The sequence below is a fragment of the Malaclemys terrapin genome, chromosome 18, assembly GCF_027887155.1.
Source record: "Malaclemys terrapin pileata isolate rMalTer1 chromosome 18, rMalTer1.hap1, whole genome shotgun sequence".
Lineage (NCBI taxonomy): Eukaryota > Metazoa > Chordata > Testudines > Emydidae > Malaclemys > Malaclemys terrapin.
Window position 1 is genome coordinate 3,067,125 of NC_071522.1, and position 19,752 is coordinate 3,086,876.

The 19,752-nt window shown below is 65.6% G+C and overlaps 1 protein-coding gene across 3 annotated transcripts in view; it reads left to right on the forward strand.

Annotated features, from left to right (window-relative positions):
* The window catches only part of ABR (ABR activator of RhoGEF and GTPase), a 92,976-nt gene that overhangs the window by 41,719 nt on the left and 31,505 nt on the right, over positions 1–19,752 (forward strand). For 2 of the 3 annotated variants that reach the window (XM_054008741.1, XM_054008742.1), the window contains exons 2-8: positions 525–709; positions 9,930–10,034; positions 11,494–11,679; positions 13,643–13,750; positions 15,424–15,484; positions 18,419–18,471; positions 18,884–19,024. In XM_054008741.1, the coding sequence (XP_053864716.1) occupies positions 525–709; positions 9,930–10,034; positions 11,494–11,679; positions 13,643–13,750; positions 15,424–15,484; positions 18,419–18,471; positions 18,884–19,024 (839 nt within the window). Of the gene's footprint in view, positions 1–524; positions 710–5,920; positions 6,381–9,929; positions 10,035–11,493; positions 11,680–13,642; positions 13,751–15,423; positions 15,485–18,418; positions 18,472–18,883; positions 19,025–19,752 lie in introns of those variants that run through there. The other variant, XM_054008743.1, reaches the window with a different exon arrangement.

Below are 19,752 nucleotides of genomic sequence, written 5' to 3' on the forward strand. Positions count from 1 at the left end.
CAGGAGCGCCCCCAGGCCAAGTGCCCACGCCCCTGCCCTGGGACCCCGCGGAGCTGGGAGAAGGCCCCTGCCCAGCTGCAGGGAGGGTGGCAGCAGGAGATGGGGGGGGGCTGGTGGAAAAGGTTTTTTCCTATTGAACATCAGTCTCTGTCTCAGCTCCCACCTTGTCCTGGTGCCACACACCCATTGGCTGCTGGAGTCAAAACAAGAGGGAGGAGCTAGGGAAGTGACCTCACCTATTGGGAGCCCCGCCCCCCAGCCCCTATAAAAAGCAAGATGGTGCAGCAGGCAGGGAGAGCTCTGAGCTCCCAGCTCTCCCCAGTGGGGAGGAGCACCCTGGGGGCAGATACATGTCTGATGGCTTAGCCCCTGAATGTCATGCCTCTGGCCAGTCCCTTCTCTCACCTGGGGTCTCCTGCTGGGCAGTGCTATGGCGGCGAGGGGCAGGCAGCGCCCGGTGCGCTATGCTTCACTGGGTGCCCTGGTGGCAGACACTCACCGGCCTCTCCTTGTCCTCCTGGCAGACTTCAACTACGGGGCGGAGGACTATGACGCCGAGGGGAATGAGGAGCCCAAGGTGCTGCCGGAGGGCTCGGAGACCATGCCCTACATCGACGAATCGCCCACCATGTCGCCGCAGCTCAGCGCCCGCAGCCAGGAGAGCGGGGATGGCGTCTCACCCACGCCCACCGATGGCCTGGGCACTGGGGTAGGTGGCCTTGCGACGGTGCTGCTGGAACTCCGCCCAGCACAGGCGTCTCGCTGCTTTTGTGCCCTGTGGGACCTGGTGTCGCTGGAGCTGGGATGGTCCAGTCCCCTGGCTACCGCTTCCCTCGTATTCCCTTCTTGGCCCCCAGCTCAGCTTGAGAGGAGGGGCACTGAGCTGCCTGCTTGCTCCTTTGCTAGCGGTTTGGGGGTGAGCAGCATGGGCTGGGGCCTGGTGGCTCAGGGCAGGGCGAGTATCCAGCTTCAGTTGGCTAGTGTCACGGCCCGTCCCTTCCTGGGTGCTTTGCTGTGGTGAAGGGCGAGGATGGCTTGCCAAGAGGGCCATCCCCAGAGGGAGGAGCTGCTGCAGAGCTCCTAGGGCTGTCAACAGCCTCACAGCCCTCCCTGTTGCTGACTGTGCAGAGCGGAGTCTGGCTGCTCTGCATGGACCCCGCCCTTAAGAGGAGAGGAGTGCAGGGGTCTCTGGCCTCCTTCTTCCCCTCCCCCCCGCATGGTACAGCGCATCCAGCTTCTGCTCTCCACCCCAGAACCGGCTGCATTTCAGTGCTCTTTAGAGGCGCTCTGGGATTCTCTGCAGAGCTATGGGACATCTCCTGGGGCCAGCAGGGGGTGAAGTGGAGTGGGAACCCCTCTCTGCCCCCCATCTTGCCTCACTGGATAGGGACTCAGGGGCACAGCTGTGGGGGGGGGCAGTTATGTCTGTTGGCTGAGCATGCTGGGGGTACAGGGCAGGGGTACAGGGCAGCGGTGCAGGGTAGTGGCCACGTGCCCTCCTTTCCTGACCCTGAAGTGCGGTGTCAGGGCCTGGCATGGGAGCCAGTGGGGCAGGGGTGGGGGGCTTCTGCTGCTGTGGCTGGAGCTGCTCAGGCAGGACCCCTGTGCCTCTTCCCGGCTCTGTGCTGCAGCTCCCTGCCAGGGCACGTCCGTCCTCTCTCATGGGCTGCGCGCGCCATCTAGTGACAGAGGGTGGGATTGGGCCAGTTGAAGGCTTCTGGTAACTTTCAAGCAAGCGTCTTTGGGAGGAAAAAAACCTTTTGAAGAGACACTCCGACCAGGGCTCTCTGTGTATGGGAAACCCCAAGAAATGGGGAGGGGGCGGCTCTTGCCACGCTCTGGGCAGCGCCAGCGTCTGGGAGACTCGGGGTGTGTGTGTGTGTGTGTGACATGTATCTTCCCAAACATTTCTGAGGGCTCTGATAGCTCTTGGCAAACAAGCCACGCAGCCTGATTTCCTGGCTTCCTTGGCACTGACACGCACCAACCCAGCACCTTCTCGGCAAATGCCTGACGCTCTAGCAGGAGATGAAGCCCTGGTCCGATGCTGAGTGCATGGAGGGGGTGAGAGAGCCTTCCTGACCCTGTAGCAGTGGGGCCCCTTGTGCCCTGGAGCATGGGACTTGTTCCTCAGGCCATGCTAGGCTGAGGGTACAAGTTTCTCATGGCTGTGCCGTGAGGTGCATGTGGCCAGAGAGGCCTGTGTACCAGCTCTGGGACTCCTTGTTCAGGGCACGGCAGTGCCAGGAAAGGCTGGGTTCTGTCTCATTGAAAGGGTTAAGGTCTAATCCCAGAAGGAACAGGAGTGAATGCGAAAGCATGACTTCCTCCCAGCCCCCTGCCTGGTGGGGATGAGATGCCAGGCTGGGTGGAGGACCTAGAAAGACAGGGGAGCCCCTGGGTGAGTGATGCCCCCAGACCCCAAACTGCCCATCTGCAGAAGGGAAAGGCAGATGGTGGTGTGTGCCAAGGAGCATCAGGAAGGAGCTGGATCGAATGCAACCCAGCCCCTGCCTGCCTGCTTTGGATTTCAGAGCTCGGCCCGAGTCGTTTGGCTGGTGCTGTTTCCCCACCAGGTGGCATCAGCGAGCAGGGCCCTGTGGCTGGGTTTAATGACGTGTCCAAAGCATGGATGTCTCCACTTCCCCAACGTGGGAGGAATGGTGTTGCTCTGGGCCTGGATTGTCTCTTCCTCCTCCTCTGGGGCTGCCCCTTGGCAGGACCCCGGCATTGCCCCACGTTACTGTCCGTAGATAGGCATAGTGCTCTTCCTTCCCCACATGGCTTATGGACTAAAGCCAGCGCTCGGCAAAGGGGCCCTGGCCCTGTGGGGAGGTCCTGGAGGGAGAGCCTCGGGGGGGCCGGGGTGGGCAGCTCCAGGTGACGCTGCAGCCAGCGAATGCGGGAAGCAGGCCGCTGGACACGCGTGGGATGGGGCGGGGGCTGCCCGACAGCATCAGGAGCTGTCTGTTCTGGAGGGGTGGGGAGCTGCGGGGCCTGGGCGTGGCTGGGCACGGGAGCTGCCTTGGGCTGGGCTGGGCCTGGTTGGGTGCAGCTGTCTAGCTGCTGAGCCTGGGTGTCTCAGGACAAAGCCTCAGGTTGTTCCCTAGCCCAGGGTTGTTCCCTGCCCCCACACTGGACGGCCTGCCCTGGGAGCTCGGGCCCGGTTACACCCAAGGGAACGGTGCCCAGCACAGCCCCTGGGCAGAGCTGCTGCCTGCGTGGCATGGCTACTGCACAAGGGAGGCGTGCTCCAGCCCTGATCCCGTGGCTGGGCAGGGGCATGCTGCATGGCAGTGCCCTGACATCTTCCTGTTTCCCAGCATACGGTGCCATGGGTGCCCGCAGAGCCCCAGCCTGTAGGATGCACAGGTGCTGGAGATCTGCTCCCACGGGTGCCCTGCTCTCCTGGCAGCTACGCTGCTGGCCCCTCCTACCCCGGGGGGCATCCAGCGGGGTGTGCCCCTCTCCAGCTGCTGAGTGGGAGAGCCCAGCTGGGGCTGTAGTCTCTGCCGTGCGCTCCCTTCACAGCCGTTCCAGCGCTAATGGGATTTGGAGACGTTCAGGCTCCAGCGCTGGCTCTGCCTTCAATCCCATTATCTGTGGCCGGGCAGTTCCAGGCTAAGCCGGGTGCCCTTTGGATGCTGCGGCTGGTGGCTTTAACCCTTTGCAGCTGCCTCCCCAGCGTCCGAATCAGGGCCTGCGTGCTGGCTGGGCCGGCTGGGATCTGCCAGTGGCAGGCAGCTGACTCGCGCTCGGCTTCTCCTCTTCCCACGCAGGCTCGGCTCAGAGCGACGGCAACTGCCGAAGGGGGACCCGAGGGCCCCTGTCCATGGGGCTCAGGCGAGAGGACGCCCAGCCGGGTGGGAGCCCCTGGGCTGGCGTCGCTCTGGATGCAGGGGGCAATTTGGAGTTGAAAGGGGTTTCCAGTGGGGCTGGGTGATTTGCGGCTGGCGCTGATGGAGGGGGCTGTGCTAGGGGCTGGGAGGAGCTGGGGTGGTGTCAGTCCCCTAGAGCTGGGGTGGGGGGAGACCGCCCTGCACAGAGCGGGTAGCTCGGCCCTGCTGGGAAGGGAGGAGAGCCTGTTCTCCCTCTGGGCTCGAGGAGCTGCAAACGGGCCCTGAGCCCTGTCCTGAGCGCGTTGCTGGAGCAGGCAGGCATTGCTGCTGGGCCATGGCTTCTCTCCTCCCGCCCTGTATACCGCGGGGCAGCCTCCTCTCACTGGGCACATGAGGCAGGGGCTCCGTGTGCTGGGCTGCTGCGCAGGGAAAGGAGGGGGCTGTGGTTCTGGGTGAGAACTGCCCCCCCCCCGACCATTTCCCACTGGCTCCCCCCACCCCTGGCCCTCTCTGAAGTCTGTGCACAGGGGCCTATCCTGGGGCACCTCTGCTCCTTAGGGCTGAAGCCCAGCCCAGTCCTGGTCCTGACCCTCGTCAAGGGCACGGGCCAGGCATGGGCTCTGGAAACCCCCTGTGCGCCCTGGTCAGTCCCCGCCCCCAGCTCAGTACTGGCGGCCGCAGGGAGCGGTGGAGGAAGACAATAGGGCTGCACATGCAAAGCGTGTCAACCTCAGCTTCCCCTTTTCCTGGAGTTCGGGGGCGGGTGGAGGCAGTGAAGCTCCCTTCCCACATCCTTAGCCCACAGTCAGCTTGCAGGGCCCTGGGAGCCTCAAAAGCCCCACCCTCCTCTGCCTAGTCTGTTCCTGGTGGCCAGCTGAGGCCCAGTGCGCCCAGGCCATGCAGGAGGCTGCCCCCTCCCCAGTCTGGTCAATCCGGAGTCCCTGGCACTGGTGTTACGTTCACTGCCCCCTGCCCGTGTGATCCTCGTGCTGCTGGGTTCAGCCCTGAGCAGCCGCTGCACTGGGGCCCTGGAGGTTTGGGGAGCTGGGTGGGGGCTGGATAGCGTTGTGGGCACTCAGGAAGGCACAAGAGGTGGATTTGGTACCCAGGAGGCAGCTGTCTCTCCTCCTTCCTCCTGTTGGGCAGGGGCAAAGGCCTCAGCGGCTGAACTCTGCACTCCCCATCCCAGGATCTGCCACAACATCCAGCAGGGGGGAGGGGCTGCCTCAGCTTGGCTGGAGGCTGAGCAGTTCTGCACTGATCACATCATTAGGGTTCAGAGTCAACACCCTGCTGGAAGGAATGGAGGGGTACCGTGGCTGGGTTGCAAGGCTCCCTGCCTGGCTGGGAGGGCTGGCCAGGCGCATTCTGGGCCAGAGCTCTGCTCTAGATTTACCCGGCTACTCAATCCCATCCTGCCCAGCACTTGCCTCCAGGCTGCACACGAGGCCTGATCCCCTGTAGGGGGAGGTCTGAGTGACCCTGTCTCGCCCTCTCCCGTCCCCATCCCATCCTGTACGATCCCCACTGCTAGGCACTGAAACGTCTCTCCCAGACTCCCTTGTGCCGGGAGGCAGCTGCTGCTCTTGCGGTTCAGTGCAGAGCCACGCGACCAGTGCCGTGCAGCAGGGCCAGGGAGCTCTGCCGCCGCTGTGCCCAGGAGCGGGCGGGGTGGAGGAGAGAGCCCCTGGGCAGGGCTGGTGGGACAGTTCCATGGGCTCCGGGGTGGGGGCCCTCTCCAGGCAGCGGCTGATGCTGGGGTGCGACTGTCCATCACCCCTTAGCCTGTGCTGTGTGTGGCTTGAGGCCGGGCCCTGGGGAACTGTGAGACCAGAGCTCCAGGGCTGAGCAGAGCCCTTGTAGCCTGACTTCCCCGCCTGGACGCCGCTTCCCTTGTCTCTTTGCGACTGTGGCAGCTCACCGTGTAGAAGCTGGTTTCCCCAAACGCTCGTCCTGCCTTGCAAATTCCCGCTCTAGAGAGCAGCCAGCCCTGGTCCTGCGCGCGGCGCTGGCCACACGCCAGGGAGCGGCCCCCCCTCCCGAGCAGGACGTTCATTTCCTGTGCATTACTAGCTGAGGCAGGGCGGAGCAGCGGGGCTGGCTGGAGGAGTGCAGACGGCAGGGGCCGGGAAGGGGTTAAGCAGGTCGGAGCAGCCTGGCCCCTCGCCCCTGTGCTGACAGCCCTGGCGTTTCCGCAGCCTCGTGCAGGCTCAGGGCTGCCTGGACCGTGGTTTCCTCTCCTCTCCGGGAAGCCTGGGGCCAAGCTGCCCTGGCTGGCGCAAGCAGGACTCCCGTAATGGCTCCTTTCAGCAGCAGGCTGCGGCCAGCTCACAGCGCTGAATCGGGCCAGGCTGGCCCGCTGGAGTAGGCCCCCCTGGAGCTGCGGGCTGTGCCCTCTGGCCTCCTGCCGCTCTGCGGGCCATGGAGGAGGAAGAGGAGGCCATAGGGTATCTGGACAAAATCCTGGAGGATGAAGAGGATTTGGAGCCAGGCACCCCCACCAGCCCAGGCCTGGGGTCTCCCTTCCTGGTTTCCGAGAAGGTGGGCACACATCCGCCTGAGGAGGAGGGGGGCGCTGGGCTGGGCTGGGGGGCGTGTGTCAGGAGTCCTCCTCAGTGCCAGCTGTGTCTTCTCTGCGCCTGTGGGTGGCGCCGGGGGCTCGTGGCACCTCTGTGGTGGGCGCTCGGCTCCGTAGCATTGAGCCCTAGCCTGGGGGGCTGCCCCAGTCACTGGGGTGTAGGCTGGGGGCAGAGGCAGTGAAGTATCCTCCTCTAATAGGGCCGTGGCGCCTGCCCCTCTGTCTCCTGCCGTCCCTGCCATGGCGGGGGGGAGTGCAGAGCTTTCAGAGCACAAGCCGGGCAGAGCAGTGAGGTGTGCCTGGTGCTGAGGCTGGGGGGCAGGGTGCCTGGGGGTGTCTGGTGCTGAGGGCAGGGAGGCTGGGGGTGCCTGGGGCCGAGGATGGGGGGCAGGGCAGGGAGCCTGGCACGGGGACACCCATGCTGTCCTGGCCTCCCTTGGAGGACGGCGATTAGGGCTCTGATGACTGGGGGAGGGGGGCAGATCCCATCCCTGGCTACAGGGCTGCCGTGTGGTACTAGCCCAGCCAAGCCCTGGTGTCAGTGGACCTGGCAGCCCCTCCCCTTGGCGGGGTGCATTGGATGGGGCAAAGGGCCTGCTGGCTGTGCAGGGCCCTGGGGCTGCAGCCTTGGCTTCTGTGGACGTGGGGCTGGGCGCTGGCTGAGGAGCTGGGGGTCTCTACGTATCCAGGTGGCAGTGTCTCCTCTTGCTGCCTGCTCCGGAAGGGCACTGGGCCAGCTCCTGCTCTAAGCCCCTGGCTCTGCCATGGATGCACTGTGGCCTGGGGCATGTCCCCAAGTACTGGCTGCAGCCCTCGGTAAAGCAGGGCCAGAGCTGTTGGTCCCAGGACCGGGGGCTCGCAGGCCCTGGACCTCCCTACAGAGCGGGGGCAGCCACCACTCGCCGTGCCACTCCTCCTCTGTCCTTCCTGTGCCCCCGAGGGGATGGCAGAGCCCAGTGCTCCAAGCCCTGCCTCCCTGGACGGCCTGTTGGAGGTAGTGCCCTGGCTAGACTTCCCGTACAGGCTTCGTGGGGCAGGGCCTGTGCCGGTGCTGGAGCCCAGAGCCGAGGCTGGCACTCGCCTGCTCGGCCCTGGCATGGGCAGTGGGGCTGGCAGGCAGCCGAGCGGGGCTGGGGCTGCCCCGGAGAAGCAGGAAGAGCCTGTGACTAATCAGTGGCCAAAAACGCCACAAGAAATGGCTCTGGCCTCAGCCAGCTCCTGCCTTAAAGGCCCAGGGCTTGTCTGGGACGGGGAGGGGCTGCGGGCGCTGGGCACAGACAGGTGCAATGGGGCTTTCCCAGCTGGGAGACAGGCCTAGAAGAGGTCCATTCGGGATTGATAATTCTCCTCCCCCCCCCCCCCCCCCCCCCCGGGAGCTGGGTCCCCCTGGCCGGAGGAAGCAGAGGGTGCTGCGTGGCGGGGGAGGAGTATCTGGCTATCAGCAAACGGAGCTTCCCCCTCACCAGCAGGGCAGCGAGGCTCACGGCCCCCACCTCACAGAGCAGGGGAGCTGCCCTTCCCCATGGCCGGGGAGACAGTGTCAGGCCTGGCCCCTCTGAGGTGGGTTAGCGCTCCCTGCCCATGGCTTCCAGTGGTGCCAGCCACGTCCCGTGGGTGTCACGACAGCAGCTGCTGGTGCCAGCCCGGGGCGGGGGGGCTCTGGTCCCCTCCATGGGCCCCTCTGCCTGCAGGGGAGTGACAGCTGAGGCAGGACAGCCTGGGAGTGGGCAAGCCGGCTCCTTGGTGTTCCTCTGGCACCAGGCTCTGCCATGCACCCCCCAGCCATGCCAGCCTTCCTGGTCCCGGCTGGGAGCCGCCGGCTGCACCGGAGCACCCCGAAGTCCAAACTCCTATGCGGCCGCTTCAGTGGGGCGCCTGCAGGGCACTGATTGATTGGGGGGTGGGTCTGTGGCCCTGTGGGGGAGGCTGCATGGCCAGGGGCCCCCAGGCAGCTCCTGGGAAGGGTTTGCCTCGGTGCCGAATGCTGGATCCAGCCGGGGGGGCGGGGGTGTCTCGCTGTCTCCTCACAGGCTGAGCTCAGGAAATCACCAGTGTTGCAAACCCTTCAGAACAGCCCCTGCAGCAGCCCTGAGCCTGCCTCACACTGGGGCTAGGCTATGTGCTGCAGGCCCCTCCCCACCCTCTGCAGAGGGGCAAAGAGCTGGGGGGCCCTGCGGATCCCCACGCGTATGGCGTGCGGGGTAGGGAGCTGCTGGCGGCAGGGCCGGGCTGAGATGCAGCCACTTCTGCTTTGCATGTGGCTATGCACGGCATCGCTGCCAATCCAGATCAGACTGGTCCCACTGCCCCTTCACGTTCGGCCGGGACTCCAGGGTTAGCGCCTGGGAGCTGGTGAGAGGCTCCTCGAACTCTTCCCGCACAGGGTCTCGCCTGGAAAGTGGCACTGGGAGCAGCACAGCTCCCTGCGGGGGGCCCCGGCTTCATGCTGACAGGTGTGAACTGCGCCGAGCCCCTGAGAAATCACTTGCCCAGCCTGGCTCTGTGTGGCCAGGTGTGACGAAGTGGGGGCCCCGTTGGAGCCCATGGGGGGTGCGCTGCTTGGGCTCAGAGGCCTGGGGGGAGCCGGATCCTGGCTGAGGAGGCCGTGAGAGTGAGGCAGAGGGCACTGGCCTGGGTGGAGCGTGGGGTGGGGGCATGATGGAGGGCTGCCATGGGGACCCTGCTGGGCGCTGTCTCACTCCTCCCGCGTATGGGCACAAACGGCCAGTTCTGTGTGTTCCCCTCCTTGCTGGCCTTCGCCATTTGCCCTGTTCAGGCCTGGGCCAACCAGGAGGATCCCGATGCCCAGAGAGCCCTCTGGGCATGGTCCCTGCCCACCCCTCACCGCCCCAGCCTGGGAGGCTCCAGCCCCGGATAAGGACACGGTAGCTGCTGGCTTTTGCCTCAGGTTCCTGGTCTGGTGCTGTCCCCAGGGCCTGGGGGCATGCAGGGCTGCTGAAGCCGGGAGGCTGGCCACCAGAAGCTGCCCTGTGGTAGCCCGGCTCCTGTGTTGAGAGGCACTCCCACCCCTCGGACAGTGGGCCGGGCACAGGGCGAGTACGGCGGGTGGGAAGAGGACGGGAGCCCTGCTGGAGCGCTGGCCCGGGCGCCAGCGGAGGGAGCCCAGGGAAGGGAGAGGGGGGTGCTGGTACATGCCTGAGGGGGGCGGGGCTCAGTGAGCCACTGGCAGCTGGCCCAGACCCAGCAATGAGCATTACATACCTGGCTCCTGTGGGCCTCGCCCTGTGAGAGGCCTGTGCGGGAGACCGCAGGAGCCCCAGCAACGGAGCTGGGACCCTGCCAGCTGGGGAGGAGGGAGGGCAGCAAAGCCAGCTCTGCCCAAGGCTTCCCACCCCGCCCAAGGCTGACGCTGCTCCGCTGGCACCAGGCTCTGCCAGGCACCTCCCTGGCCATGCCAGCCTCCCTCCCTCTGGAGAGCCCCTCCCCTGGGAGCAGATCCTGGGGGTTCCCCTTGCAGCGCCTAGACCCTGACGTCCCTTGTTATCATGCAGGGCGAGCGGGATGCCGGGAAGGGGCTGGAGATGCGGAAGTTGGTGCTCTCGGGCTTCCTGGCCAGTGAGGAGATCTACATCAACCAGCTGGAGGCGCTGCTGCTGGTGAGTATGGCCCAGCGGGCGCCCGGCCCCTCTGCCAGGGCTAGTCCCTGGCACTGAGTCCTGTGCTTCCGGGCACGAGGCCGTGCCCTCCTGGGGTCTCTCCCCGTCCCCCTCAAGCAGTGCCGGGCTCCCCTCTCCCTGGCTGCAGGCGGGAATCCCTAGGGGAAGCGGGCGTTAGGCTGGCTGGAGACCTGCCCCTAGCTCCCTTCAGAACAGGGGGATGCGTCTCTAACGTTAGCCCCACCCGCAATGGGAGCCAGCCCGGGCAGCCTGTCCCGCCCCTCATGGGCAGTAGGGTGGGTGGCTGGGGGTGCTGCTGCCTCGGGGGTGGGGAACCAGAATCGCAGCAGCCGCACAAGGTGGAGAAGGAAGAGTCCCTCCGAGGCTGGGGTGGGTGCAGGTCTCTGTCCCCTCCTGGCTGCTGGGGTCAGAGCTGCTAATGCAAACGCGTCCTGCCCGCCCCCGTGCCAGGGACCGGGACGCCTGGCCAGGCATGTAACTCCTGCGTCTGGGGGATGGGGGCTGACCCATAGGTGCCCGTTCCCCACCGCCCCCTGCAGGGTGAGGGCTGACGTATGCTGGGGCACGTCTTCGTGGGCAGCCAGACGTCTCTCCATGTCGCACCCTGTGCCAGGCCTGGCCATCCCTTTCCTGGGCCCTCCTGCACCAACTGGTGGCACTGCCCTGGCACCCGGTCCTGCCCCTGTGAGCCCACCGCCCTCTTGTTGCGCAATGCACAGGGCTGGCAGGTTCCCACCTTCCTCTTCCTGGCAGAATGGGGAAGTCTGTGCGGACACGCAAACTGAAACTGCCGTCTGCAGCCCCTGCACGGCACGGCGCAGGCAGCGCCCCAGCGCCGGGGCAGGGGGCTCGAGGCCCCTTCTTCTGCTCCCAGCCATGTCCCTACCAGTCTTGGCTAGAAAGTGGCTCTGCAGATCTGTGAGAGTGGGGTGGCTGGATCCTGACCCACCATCCCCTGGTAGCCCAGCCCTGGACTCCCCACCGAATCTGCCGGTGCCCCTCACTCCCGACCTGCAGCCCCCCTTGCTGTTGCAGCCCGAGGAGTTTCCTGCTCTGAGATTGCCCATTGCGTGGCTGTTCCCCCATCCCAGGGAACATGGGGCTTGACCCTGGCAAGCTCCTCATCCAGCTTGACCCAAACTTGCAGGCAAGTGCCAGAATTGAAGATTGACCCCTTGCTTCCCACAGGGGGCGGCCTCCCAGCATGCAACACCCCGGCTGGAGCAGGCTGCGCTGCATGCTGGGACCTGTAGTTCCCAGGGGCTGCCCCCCATCCCGCCATGAGAAGGGCGGCTCTTAGTTGTCCCACGTCATGCCAGTCAGGGGGCCCTTGAGCTCCTGTCTGTGGCTTTGCTCCGGCCCCCTTGGCAGGCACCGAGCCTGGCCTGTCTCTCTGGCAGGTTCCTGCTCTAACGCTGGCTTCCCCTGCTCGCCGCAGCCCATGAAGCCGCTGAAGGCCACGGCCACCACCTCCCAGCCCGTCCTCACCATCCAGCAGATCGAGACCATCTTCTACAAGATCCAGGACATCTACGAGATCCACAAGGAGTTCTACGACAGCCTCTGCCCCAAGGTGCAGCAGTGGGACAGCAAGGTCACCCTGGGGCACCTCTTCCAGAAGCTGGTAAGCTCGGCTCTCCTGCAGGTGGCTGGGCAGGGGTGGGATCTGGGGCGTGGGCAGGGCTTGTCTTCTAGCTCCTCACCCATAGAGATGCTGCCCGGAGAAGGGAGGGATTGAGCTGAGTCCAGGGTGTTCTTCCCAGATGCGAGCCTAGGCAGAGCTCTGTGTGGGGCAGCCCTGGGGTGGGCTGGCTGGGGGTGGCCCAGGGGGCTGCAGGCCCCACGCAGTGTGCAGTCTCCCCTCCTGCTCACTGTTCCCTGGTGCCAGGGAGCCAAGTGGGCCTGTGGGCTCTGGCTGGGCCGTCCCAGGGCACTTTGGAAGAACAGGGAGCAGGCTTTGGGAGTCTCTGGAGCAGGAGCAGGTGGCTGCAAACCCCTCTGGTTGGGGGTCTGGGCCCTGCTGAGCCAGGTGGCTGTTGCGACAGCTCACCCCAGGTTGGGCCATGCGCAGGCTGCGGTCGCTGCTCTGATCCCAAGCGGGCTCGCACCCCGGATGTGCTCGGCCAGCAGCCCCTCCGAGTGATAGCTTGGGACACTCTCTTCCTCTGGTCTGTCTCCTTCCAGCACCCCAGTGATGGACAAAACCCCCTGAGCTTGGAGATGAGCAGGGCTGGGTTATGGCAATCCAGGCTCCTTGTGGCTCCACCTCTCGTTTGGCACCATGCCCAGAAAACAACAGGTCTCCTTGGTGCCCCAGGGGGGGCGGAGTGGGCACTGGACCCTCTCCTGTCACACGGAGCCTCGGTCAGGAGCTGGTGGGGGTCCCAGGCCAGTGGAGTTTGGAGTTCCCAGCATTGCTGTGTCGGTTACACTGGCAGCGGGGGGAGTACTTCCCTCTTCAGAGCTGGTGGTGCAGGCTCTCGGCAGACTCAGGCAGGTGTTGCTGTGTCAGTTACACGGGGCTCACAGGTCCCGCCTTACTTCCTGACTGCAAAGGGCTAGGAACTGATTTCTCTGCTTGCTGAGAGGCCTGGCTTCCGGAGCTGAGGCCTGGGAAGCTGTGCCTTAATCTGCTCTGACTGGCTGCTACTAGGTAGCTGGCACGGCTGTGTGGTGGGAGGGCTGCCGGGCCCTGGCACAGGGGGAGGGCTGGGCAGAGGCTCCTGGGAAGCAGCCGTAGCTCAGGGGCTGATTGGTCCAGGTTCTCCTGTTTGCTCTGTAGGTTCACTCAGCAGCGAGCGCCTGTTCTCAGGCTGGCAGGTGCGCCGGGGGTTGGTTTGTTAGTGGCTGTGCTGAGAAAGCTCCCTTCTACCTGGGCCCGCTGGGCCCCGTCCCGTGGGGAGCCCCCTGTACCAGCTGCTGTGGGGAGGGGCTGGGAGAGGCTGGGGGCCGTGCTTGGCAGCCGGTGGCATGTCTGTGGGCAGTGGGGATGACGCTCACCCTGCTGCTGCCCGAGTCCATCTGCTGTGCTCCAGACCAGGCCTGAGGCCTGCCCCACTGTCCTCCCCAGGCCTCCAACTCTGCCCCTGGCAGGTTCCTGGCCCCTGGCAATCGGCTCTCGCCCAGCACTGCCTGGGCACCTTCTCCCAGGTCCCTGTGCCCACAGCAGGGGCTGGTGGGCGTGAGTGTCTCCTGCAGGCTCCTCTGGGGGCCCCGGGAGTCAGTGATCTCCCCAAGCAGCCAGGCTGGGGAGAGGCGGCTGCCTAGGGAGGGGAAGGCGGGCACACATGGAGCCTGCTGCTTCTGCCCACCCCAGCCGGCCAGGCCACACCTGGGGTCCTGTCAGAGCGCCCGGCTGGGCGCCCCTTCTCCCCGCCCAGGGCAGCGTGCTGGGTGTCGGGGCCCGGAGGAGCTCGCCCGCCCCAGCTGGGCAGGCATGTGAGAGGGGCCAGCCGAGCCCGTTAACCAGCGCAGCCTGCTCAGGTTGCTATGGAAACTGCTGAAGACAAAGTTCAAAGGAGCCGGCCCCATCCCAGGCGCGTCCTGCCAGGTCTTGTGGGTAATTCCCCTCCTCCGCTCGCCCCCAGGCCAGCCAGCTCGGCGTGTATAAAGCCTTCGTGGATAACTACAAGGTCGCGCTGGAGACGGCGGAGAAATGCAGCCAGAACAACAACCAGTTCCAGAAGATCTCGGAGGTGAGCGGGGCGGGGCTCCTCGGCCCCCGGGGAGGGTTGCTGGCAGCCTCTGGCGCAGCGCCCGGCCACGCTTGCTGGGTGGCGGCGTGGTGCAGGGCTCGCGCGGCACCGAACGGCTCCCAGGGGCAGGACCCAGCCTGCTCTCCCCACTGCGCCGGCTGGCGTGGGGGGGCGGCCCGGGCCTGGGAGTGCGGCTCTGGCTGCTGATCCCGTGGCACTAGTACTCAGGCTCTGTGGTCCGGTGTGAGCAGAGCAAGGGGCAAGGATGGAGCATGTCCCCTGCAGGTAGGGTGACCACGTGTCCCAACTTTATAGGGACAGTCCTAAAATTTGGGGCTTTGTTTCATATGGGCGCCTATTCTTCCCCGCCCCCCCAATTCCTCAACCCCGTCCTGATTTTTCACACTTGGTGTTTGGTCACCCTACCTGCAGGCTCTGGGCAGAGAGCTCCGCGGGGGTCAGGTTGGAGTCCCTCCCCTGCCCGCTGGGTTGGGGAGCTCACTGGCCCACGCGTGCAGAGAACTGACTGGCTTGTGGGCACTCGGGCAGGTGTCCCTGGAGAGCAGCTCCCTGGACCAATGCCAGGCCGCACACGGCAATGTCTGGGCCCACTGGGCATTCTCGAGGCATAGCAACGGGCCTGAGCTTTGGGGTTGGGGGCTCCCTCCTGCAGCCCCTTGGAGGTCTGAATGGGGGACGAGCGCTCCCTTGTCTGGGCCGACTCTGCACTGTGCTGGGGCCATCCTTGGAGGAGCTGGGCTGGCTCCAATGTCTGTTCCCAGCGCAGGTGCACTCCGGCTGGGGGTGGAGTGGTGGGAGCCTGTGGGCAACGGCCTTTCCCGTTGCCGGGCTTCACTGAGACGTGGCTCAGACCCACTTGGTTCTGGCAGACCCGGCCCCCTGCCCGCCAAGCCTGGTGTAGACGTGTGAGCGACCTGCCCACTCCCTCACAGCAGTTGCCAGTGGATGTGGTGCCCCCTCCGTGTCTCATGCGAATGGCAGACCCTGGCGGTGTCCCGACCTGCCGAGACCTGGCTCCCTGTACTCCCGGAGCCTGGGCAGGGTGCAGGGCTGTTCCTTGCTGTGTCCGGGCCATAGGGCTCAGGTCTTGGCTGATAGATCCAGGCCCTCCAGCTCCTGGCTAGGAGGTGTGATTTCCAGTGTCGCTCCCAGTGTGGAACTGGATTTGAACCCTGAACTCCTCCTGCACAGGGCAGGACTGGGCCGCTGCAGTGGATTCTGGGGGAGTCTTTCATTATTTCCTCTGGCACTCGCTGTCTCACCCTGGGGTGCATCGTGCATGTACTTGGGGTGCAGCGGGACCCCCATGCAGGGTGGGGAGCAGCCCTGCTCCCACTGTTCCCCCTCTGCCTTGGCCTTCCCTGGAGCTGCAGCGGCGCTGGGGGCCCGGCTGACCTGGGCCAGCGCTGGCTACCACTCGGGGGATCTGGCTCTGTTGTAGCATCCAGCAGCGCGGGGCCGGAGCAGGAGCTGCCCTGGGGGCACCTCTGGCCTGCATGTGCCTGAGCCTGAGGTGGTTGGCAGGGGGTTCCGTTGTGCCCCAGAGCAGAGGCAGCTGGACCAGGCACCTACCCAGAACCCCAGCCCTGCAAGTCCCCATCCTCCCAGGCTGCTGCTCCAAGCCTCCTAACGAGCCTCTCTCCCGTGGGCAGGAGCTGAAAGTGAAGGGCCCCAAGGACTCCAAGGAGAACCACACCTCAGTCACCATGGAAGGTACGTGCATGCGTTGTGGGGAGGGGGCTCTCCGTCTTTGTCTGCAGCCCTGAACGCATGCATTATTGATCCGCTCCCGCGTGCGAGCGGAAAGCCCTTTGTGTGCCCGTGCGCGGCGCCGGTGCTCCCCTCGTTAGGATGCTAGTGTTGTCTGGCAGCCCCCCGCCCCCTCCCCTCCCCCTGCTTCGCTGAGGTGCTGATGCCGGGCTGCAGCCGGACTGAGCTGCCGAGGGGAGGCAGGGAGCCGGTCACAATGGCCGTGCAGAGCCGGGGCTGCCATGGAGATCCTCCTCATCGTCCGGCTCTGCTGTAACTGCACCTATGGTGAGTCGGGGCGTGGGGCAGAGCCGCTGGGGGCGCCGTGACTCCGAGGGGGAATTTGGCCTGGCTTCCGCAGGGTCCCGCCCACCTTGGACAGACAGGCAGCCTGGTTGGGGGTGTTCTCGGCGCGTGTCGCCCCTGGGAGCGGTGCTGCCGGGCCTGGGGATTTGTGCTGGGGGGTTTCTCCCTCTGGTGCCGTGCTCTGCTGCCTGAAGTTGGTAGTTTCTTTGTTCTGGGCGGTGAAGGGCCGCGTTGATTGTGCTCCGCCAGGGCACGTGCAGCCTTGTTCCCGGGAGCGGCAGCAGCTAGGGGAGGGGAGGATGGGGTGCAACTGGGGGTGTCGGGGAGAACCCAGAACCCCTCGATCAGGCGTGTGAAATCATCACTGAGCCCCAGGGGCTGGCGAGGCGGAGGGCAGAGGGAAGGAGTTGGGGAGGGTCCGATGGCACCCTGGCACAGCGGGGTGGGTCTGTGCCAGGCTGGGCAGGTCCCATTGTCTTGGCTCGGGCTGTCCCAGCCAGCATGTGCTCATGAAATGCTCAGTGAACGTCTGACCTTCGCGTGGGGCTAGTGCCGAGTGGGGCTGGCAGTGGGGGCTCTGAGCCCAGGGGGGGCGTGGTACCTGTCCCACTCCCCAGTGCCTGCTCCTGGTTGGGATCTGGCTCCTGCCTGGCCTGGTGGTGGACACAGTACACACCCCTCCCTGATCACCTCCAACGGAGGGGCTGCCTCACCGTGACAACAGGCGGGTCCATTGTTGCTGCTGAGCGGCGGGAGGCTGGGAGGGGAGCGGCTGGGCCAGTGGGGGCTTTAATGTGCCAGCCCTGGGCTCGGGGAGACGAGCCGCTCGCCCCCAGCTCTTGGCCCCCATTGCCCCCAGCCAGTGGGTGCCGTGGGGGGGGAGGGGGCGCCTCGCTGACTGTGTGCATTACATCTTCCCCACACCCCACCATGCTCGGGCTTCCTGCTGTTGGAGAGGTGGGGGCACAGCTGCCTGGGAGGGCCAGCACCTCATCACACCTCCCTCTGCAGAGGTCACGCTCACCTGGCGTGGAGTCCTTGTCCCAGGGCCAGGAGCAGCCCGAGCCCCCCAGCCCCTTTAGCTGGTCAGGTGTCCATGTCCTAGTGCTTCAGGAAAGGGGAGCAGGTTTCCTTCTCCTCGGGCAGCTCTGAGCGTGTTCTCCACGTGCTCTGGGCCGGGGGAAGTGGGTTGTAGGGAAGGGAGAATGCAGTTGCATCTGCTCAGGGTATAAATAGACTGGGGAGTCATGCAAGTCACCTGCCGGGCTGTGCTGGGAAGGGGCCGGGAGGGGTTTGTGGGAGTTGCGTGCACACATCCCTTCTAAGAGTGAGATGCACAAGGGCTTGGAGCCCTCCAGGGCCCTCACACAGTGTGGGGAGGATCAGGCTCTTGAGAGGCTCTCCAGTGAACGCTGAGCCCCAAGGGGGTGTGCAGGTTGCAGGGGCAGGTCCCTGCCTCCCCCTTAGGGGTTGGGTCATAACTCAGGGGCAGCAGCTGCCTGCACCGTCCCATTCTGTCTGGAAACGGCTGAGGTCCCAGTGCAACCAGCCACGTCCTGGTTTATGGGAGCAGAGCCGGTGGCCAGTGCACAGAGCTCTCCTGTTCCCACGAGCCAGCACGCCACTGGTAACAGCGGGAACTCTGCCAGGTCGGTCAGTTCCCCCCTGGTTCCGGTGGGTTTCGGGGAGGGAACCGGAGTGGCTGGTGCAGGAGCTCCGGGGCCAGTGAGGTAACCGGGTGAAAGGACCTGGAACTCCCGGAGGTGGTGTGGATTTGGGGCCATAGAGTGCCCTGGGCGGTTTCTCAGCTCCAGGGAGAACACGACTGTTGTGAAAAAGGCCCAGGTTCCCCTGGCTGAGTTTGGCAGCCGGACCAGTCCAAGGCTTGCTCTGAGCTCGGGACGTGGCTGGCACGGCTCCGTGGGTTCGGGGGTGGCGGGGCTGGGCTGGGACAAGGTCTGTGTGTGGAGAGTGAAGCGGGCTGAAAAAGGGGAACCTGATGCGGCTGTGCCACTGGCCGAGGGGGAGAAGTGAGAACAGGAAGCAGGCTGGACTCTCACAGCGCCTAGCCCTGGTGGTGGTGTTCCCTGGTAATACAGGTGAAGCCAGTGCGGGTACCCTCCCAGTCCCTTGCTGCAGCCCCTGGCGCAGGCTGGAGTGACACAGCAGGGGCTGCGGGGTCAGCACTGAGGTGCGCTGGCAGATCAGCGTGCGGAAAGCTCACGGCCCTGGGCTGAGCTGTGTCTGATTTGAGTTTCCCATAGATCCCAGGCCCTGCACCACGTTCCCAGCCGGTGGCACCGGGAATTCCGGCCTGCCAGGGAATCAAAACTGTGTGGGGCCCAGAGCGCCGCCTGGCCCCTGGGACCCACGTGGAGACTGAACCCGTCTGGGGGTGTGCTGCAGACGCGTGACTGTCTGAGCAAGGCACCGGGGTGGGCTGTGACTGGCTGGGCCGGGGGCTCGGCAGGGCTTGGAGCTGCTGATGGTTGGAGACCCCGTGTGTGGATGGGGAGGGGCTGTCCAATGAGGGGCTGGGGTGGGGCTGAGCCAGGGGCAGCACCTTTCTGATGCTGGCACCTCTCCCCACAGCGCTGCTGTACAAGCCCATTGACCGTGTGACACGGAGCACCCTGGTACTGCATGTGAGTATGGCTCCGGCTTGCCCCCTGCCACTTCCTGCCAGCCCCACCCACCGGGGTCCTGGCGTGGGGGGCCATGCCCTGGCAGCGGCAGGGGAACACAGCTCTCAGGCTGTGCTCGCGTCCTGCTTCCTCCGCTGCCCCCATCCTTCCCTCTGTCCCTGCTGGGGGCACTGTCCGAGATGGGGGGGGGGGGGGTCCTTGCACCCTGAGGGTTAGTCCTGCGGGGGAGGGAGCAGGAAGCTGTGGCGGATTAACCCCTTGTGGCCTTGCTCCAAGCTCCTAATGCGGTGCTGCTGGGTCTCTAGGCAGTGAGCTCTGGCTAGGGGCTCCATGTGGCCCTAGCCGCTAACCCGCCGCGGGGGGGCTCGCTGGCTCTGCCTTGGCTTGCTCACAGTCAACCCTTCCATTCCAGGACCTTCTCAAACACACGCCGGCCGACCATCCCGACTACCCGCTGCTGCAGGATGCCCTCCGCATCTCCCAGAACTTCCTGTCCAGCATCAATGAGGACATCGACCCGCGGAGGACGGCAGTCACCACGCCGAAGGGGGAGGTGAGGCAGGGCTGCCCAGGGGAGCTGCCCCCACTCCCAGCTGGAACAGAGGCCGGCTGGGGGAGACGGGTGTGGCCCATGGAGGAGTGGGGAGATGTGCTTCCCCCCCATGTGGAGGGGCAGCTGCACCATGGTATGCTGGGCGGTGAGCAGGGGCCCGATCCCTGGGGCGTGAAGGACCAAGCAGTGCCAGCTGGGAACCCAACTGGCATCTCCAATTACTGGGGGAGGGGAGGTTGGGAGGGTTTTGCTACCCCCTCCTCCCGTGGGTGTGGTACAGGAACCCCTCTGGGTCCCATTAAGGTGGTGACGTGGCTGGGGTGGGGCGGTTTCACTAGCTGATGGTATGATCCGTGAGTCCCCCCACCTAGCCGTGCCCATTGGGGCCCTCAGTGTCTGGAGGGGGGAGCCCTCCCCACTGCAGCAATGGGGCTGGTTCCTGGCTTCAGCCTGCCCTTGCTGGATCTGGGCTGCCCTGCATCCCTGCCCTGCTGGGGAAACCCTGGGCTCTCAGCTGGCTCTTGGGAAGAGACCCTCCAGCTGCAGCCGATATCCGGGGTCCGGTGCTGCTCTTCTCTCTGGCCCGAGCCCAGCCAGCCAGCCCTCCTTGGGGCTCCGTCTCTCTCCAGGCCAGCCGGGTTTTGTCTCAGACACACTAGACATGAGCGGCTGAAGCCAGGGCTGCTTCCTCTGTGGAGCTCGGAGGCCTGGCTGCCCCGCTCACGGCT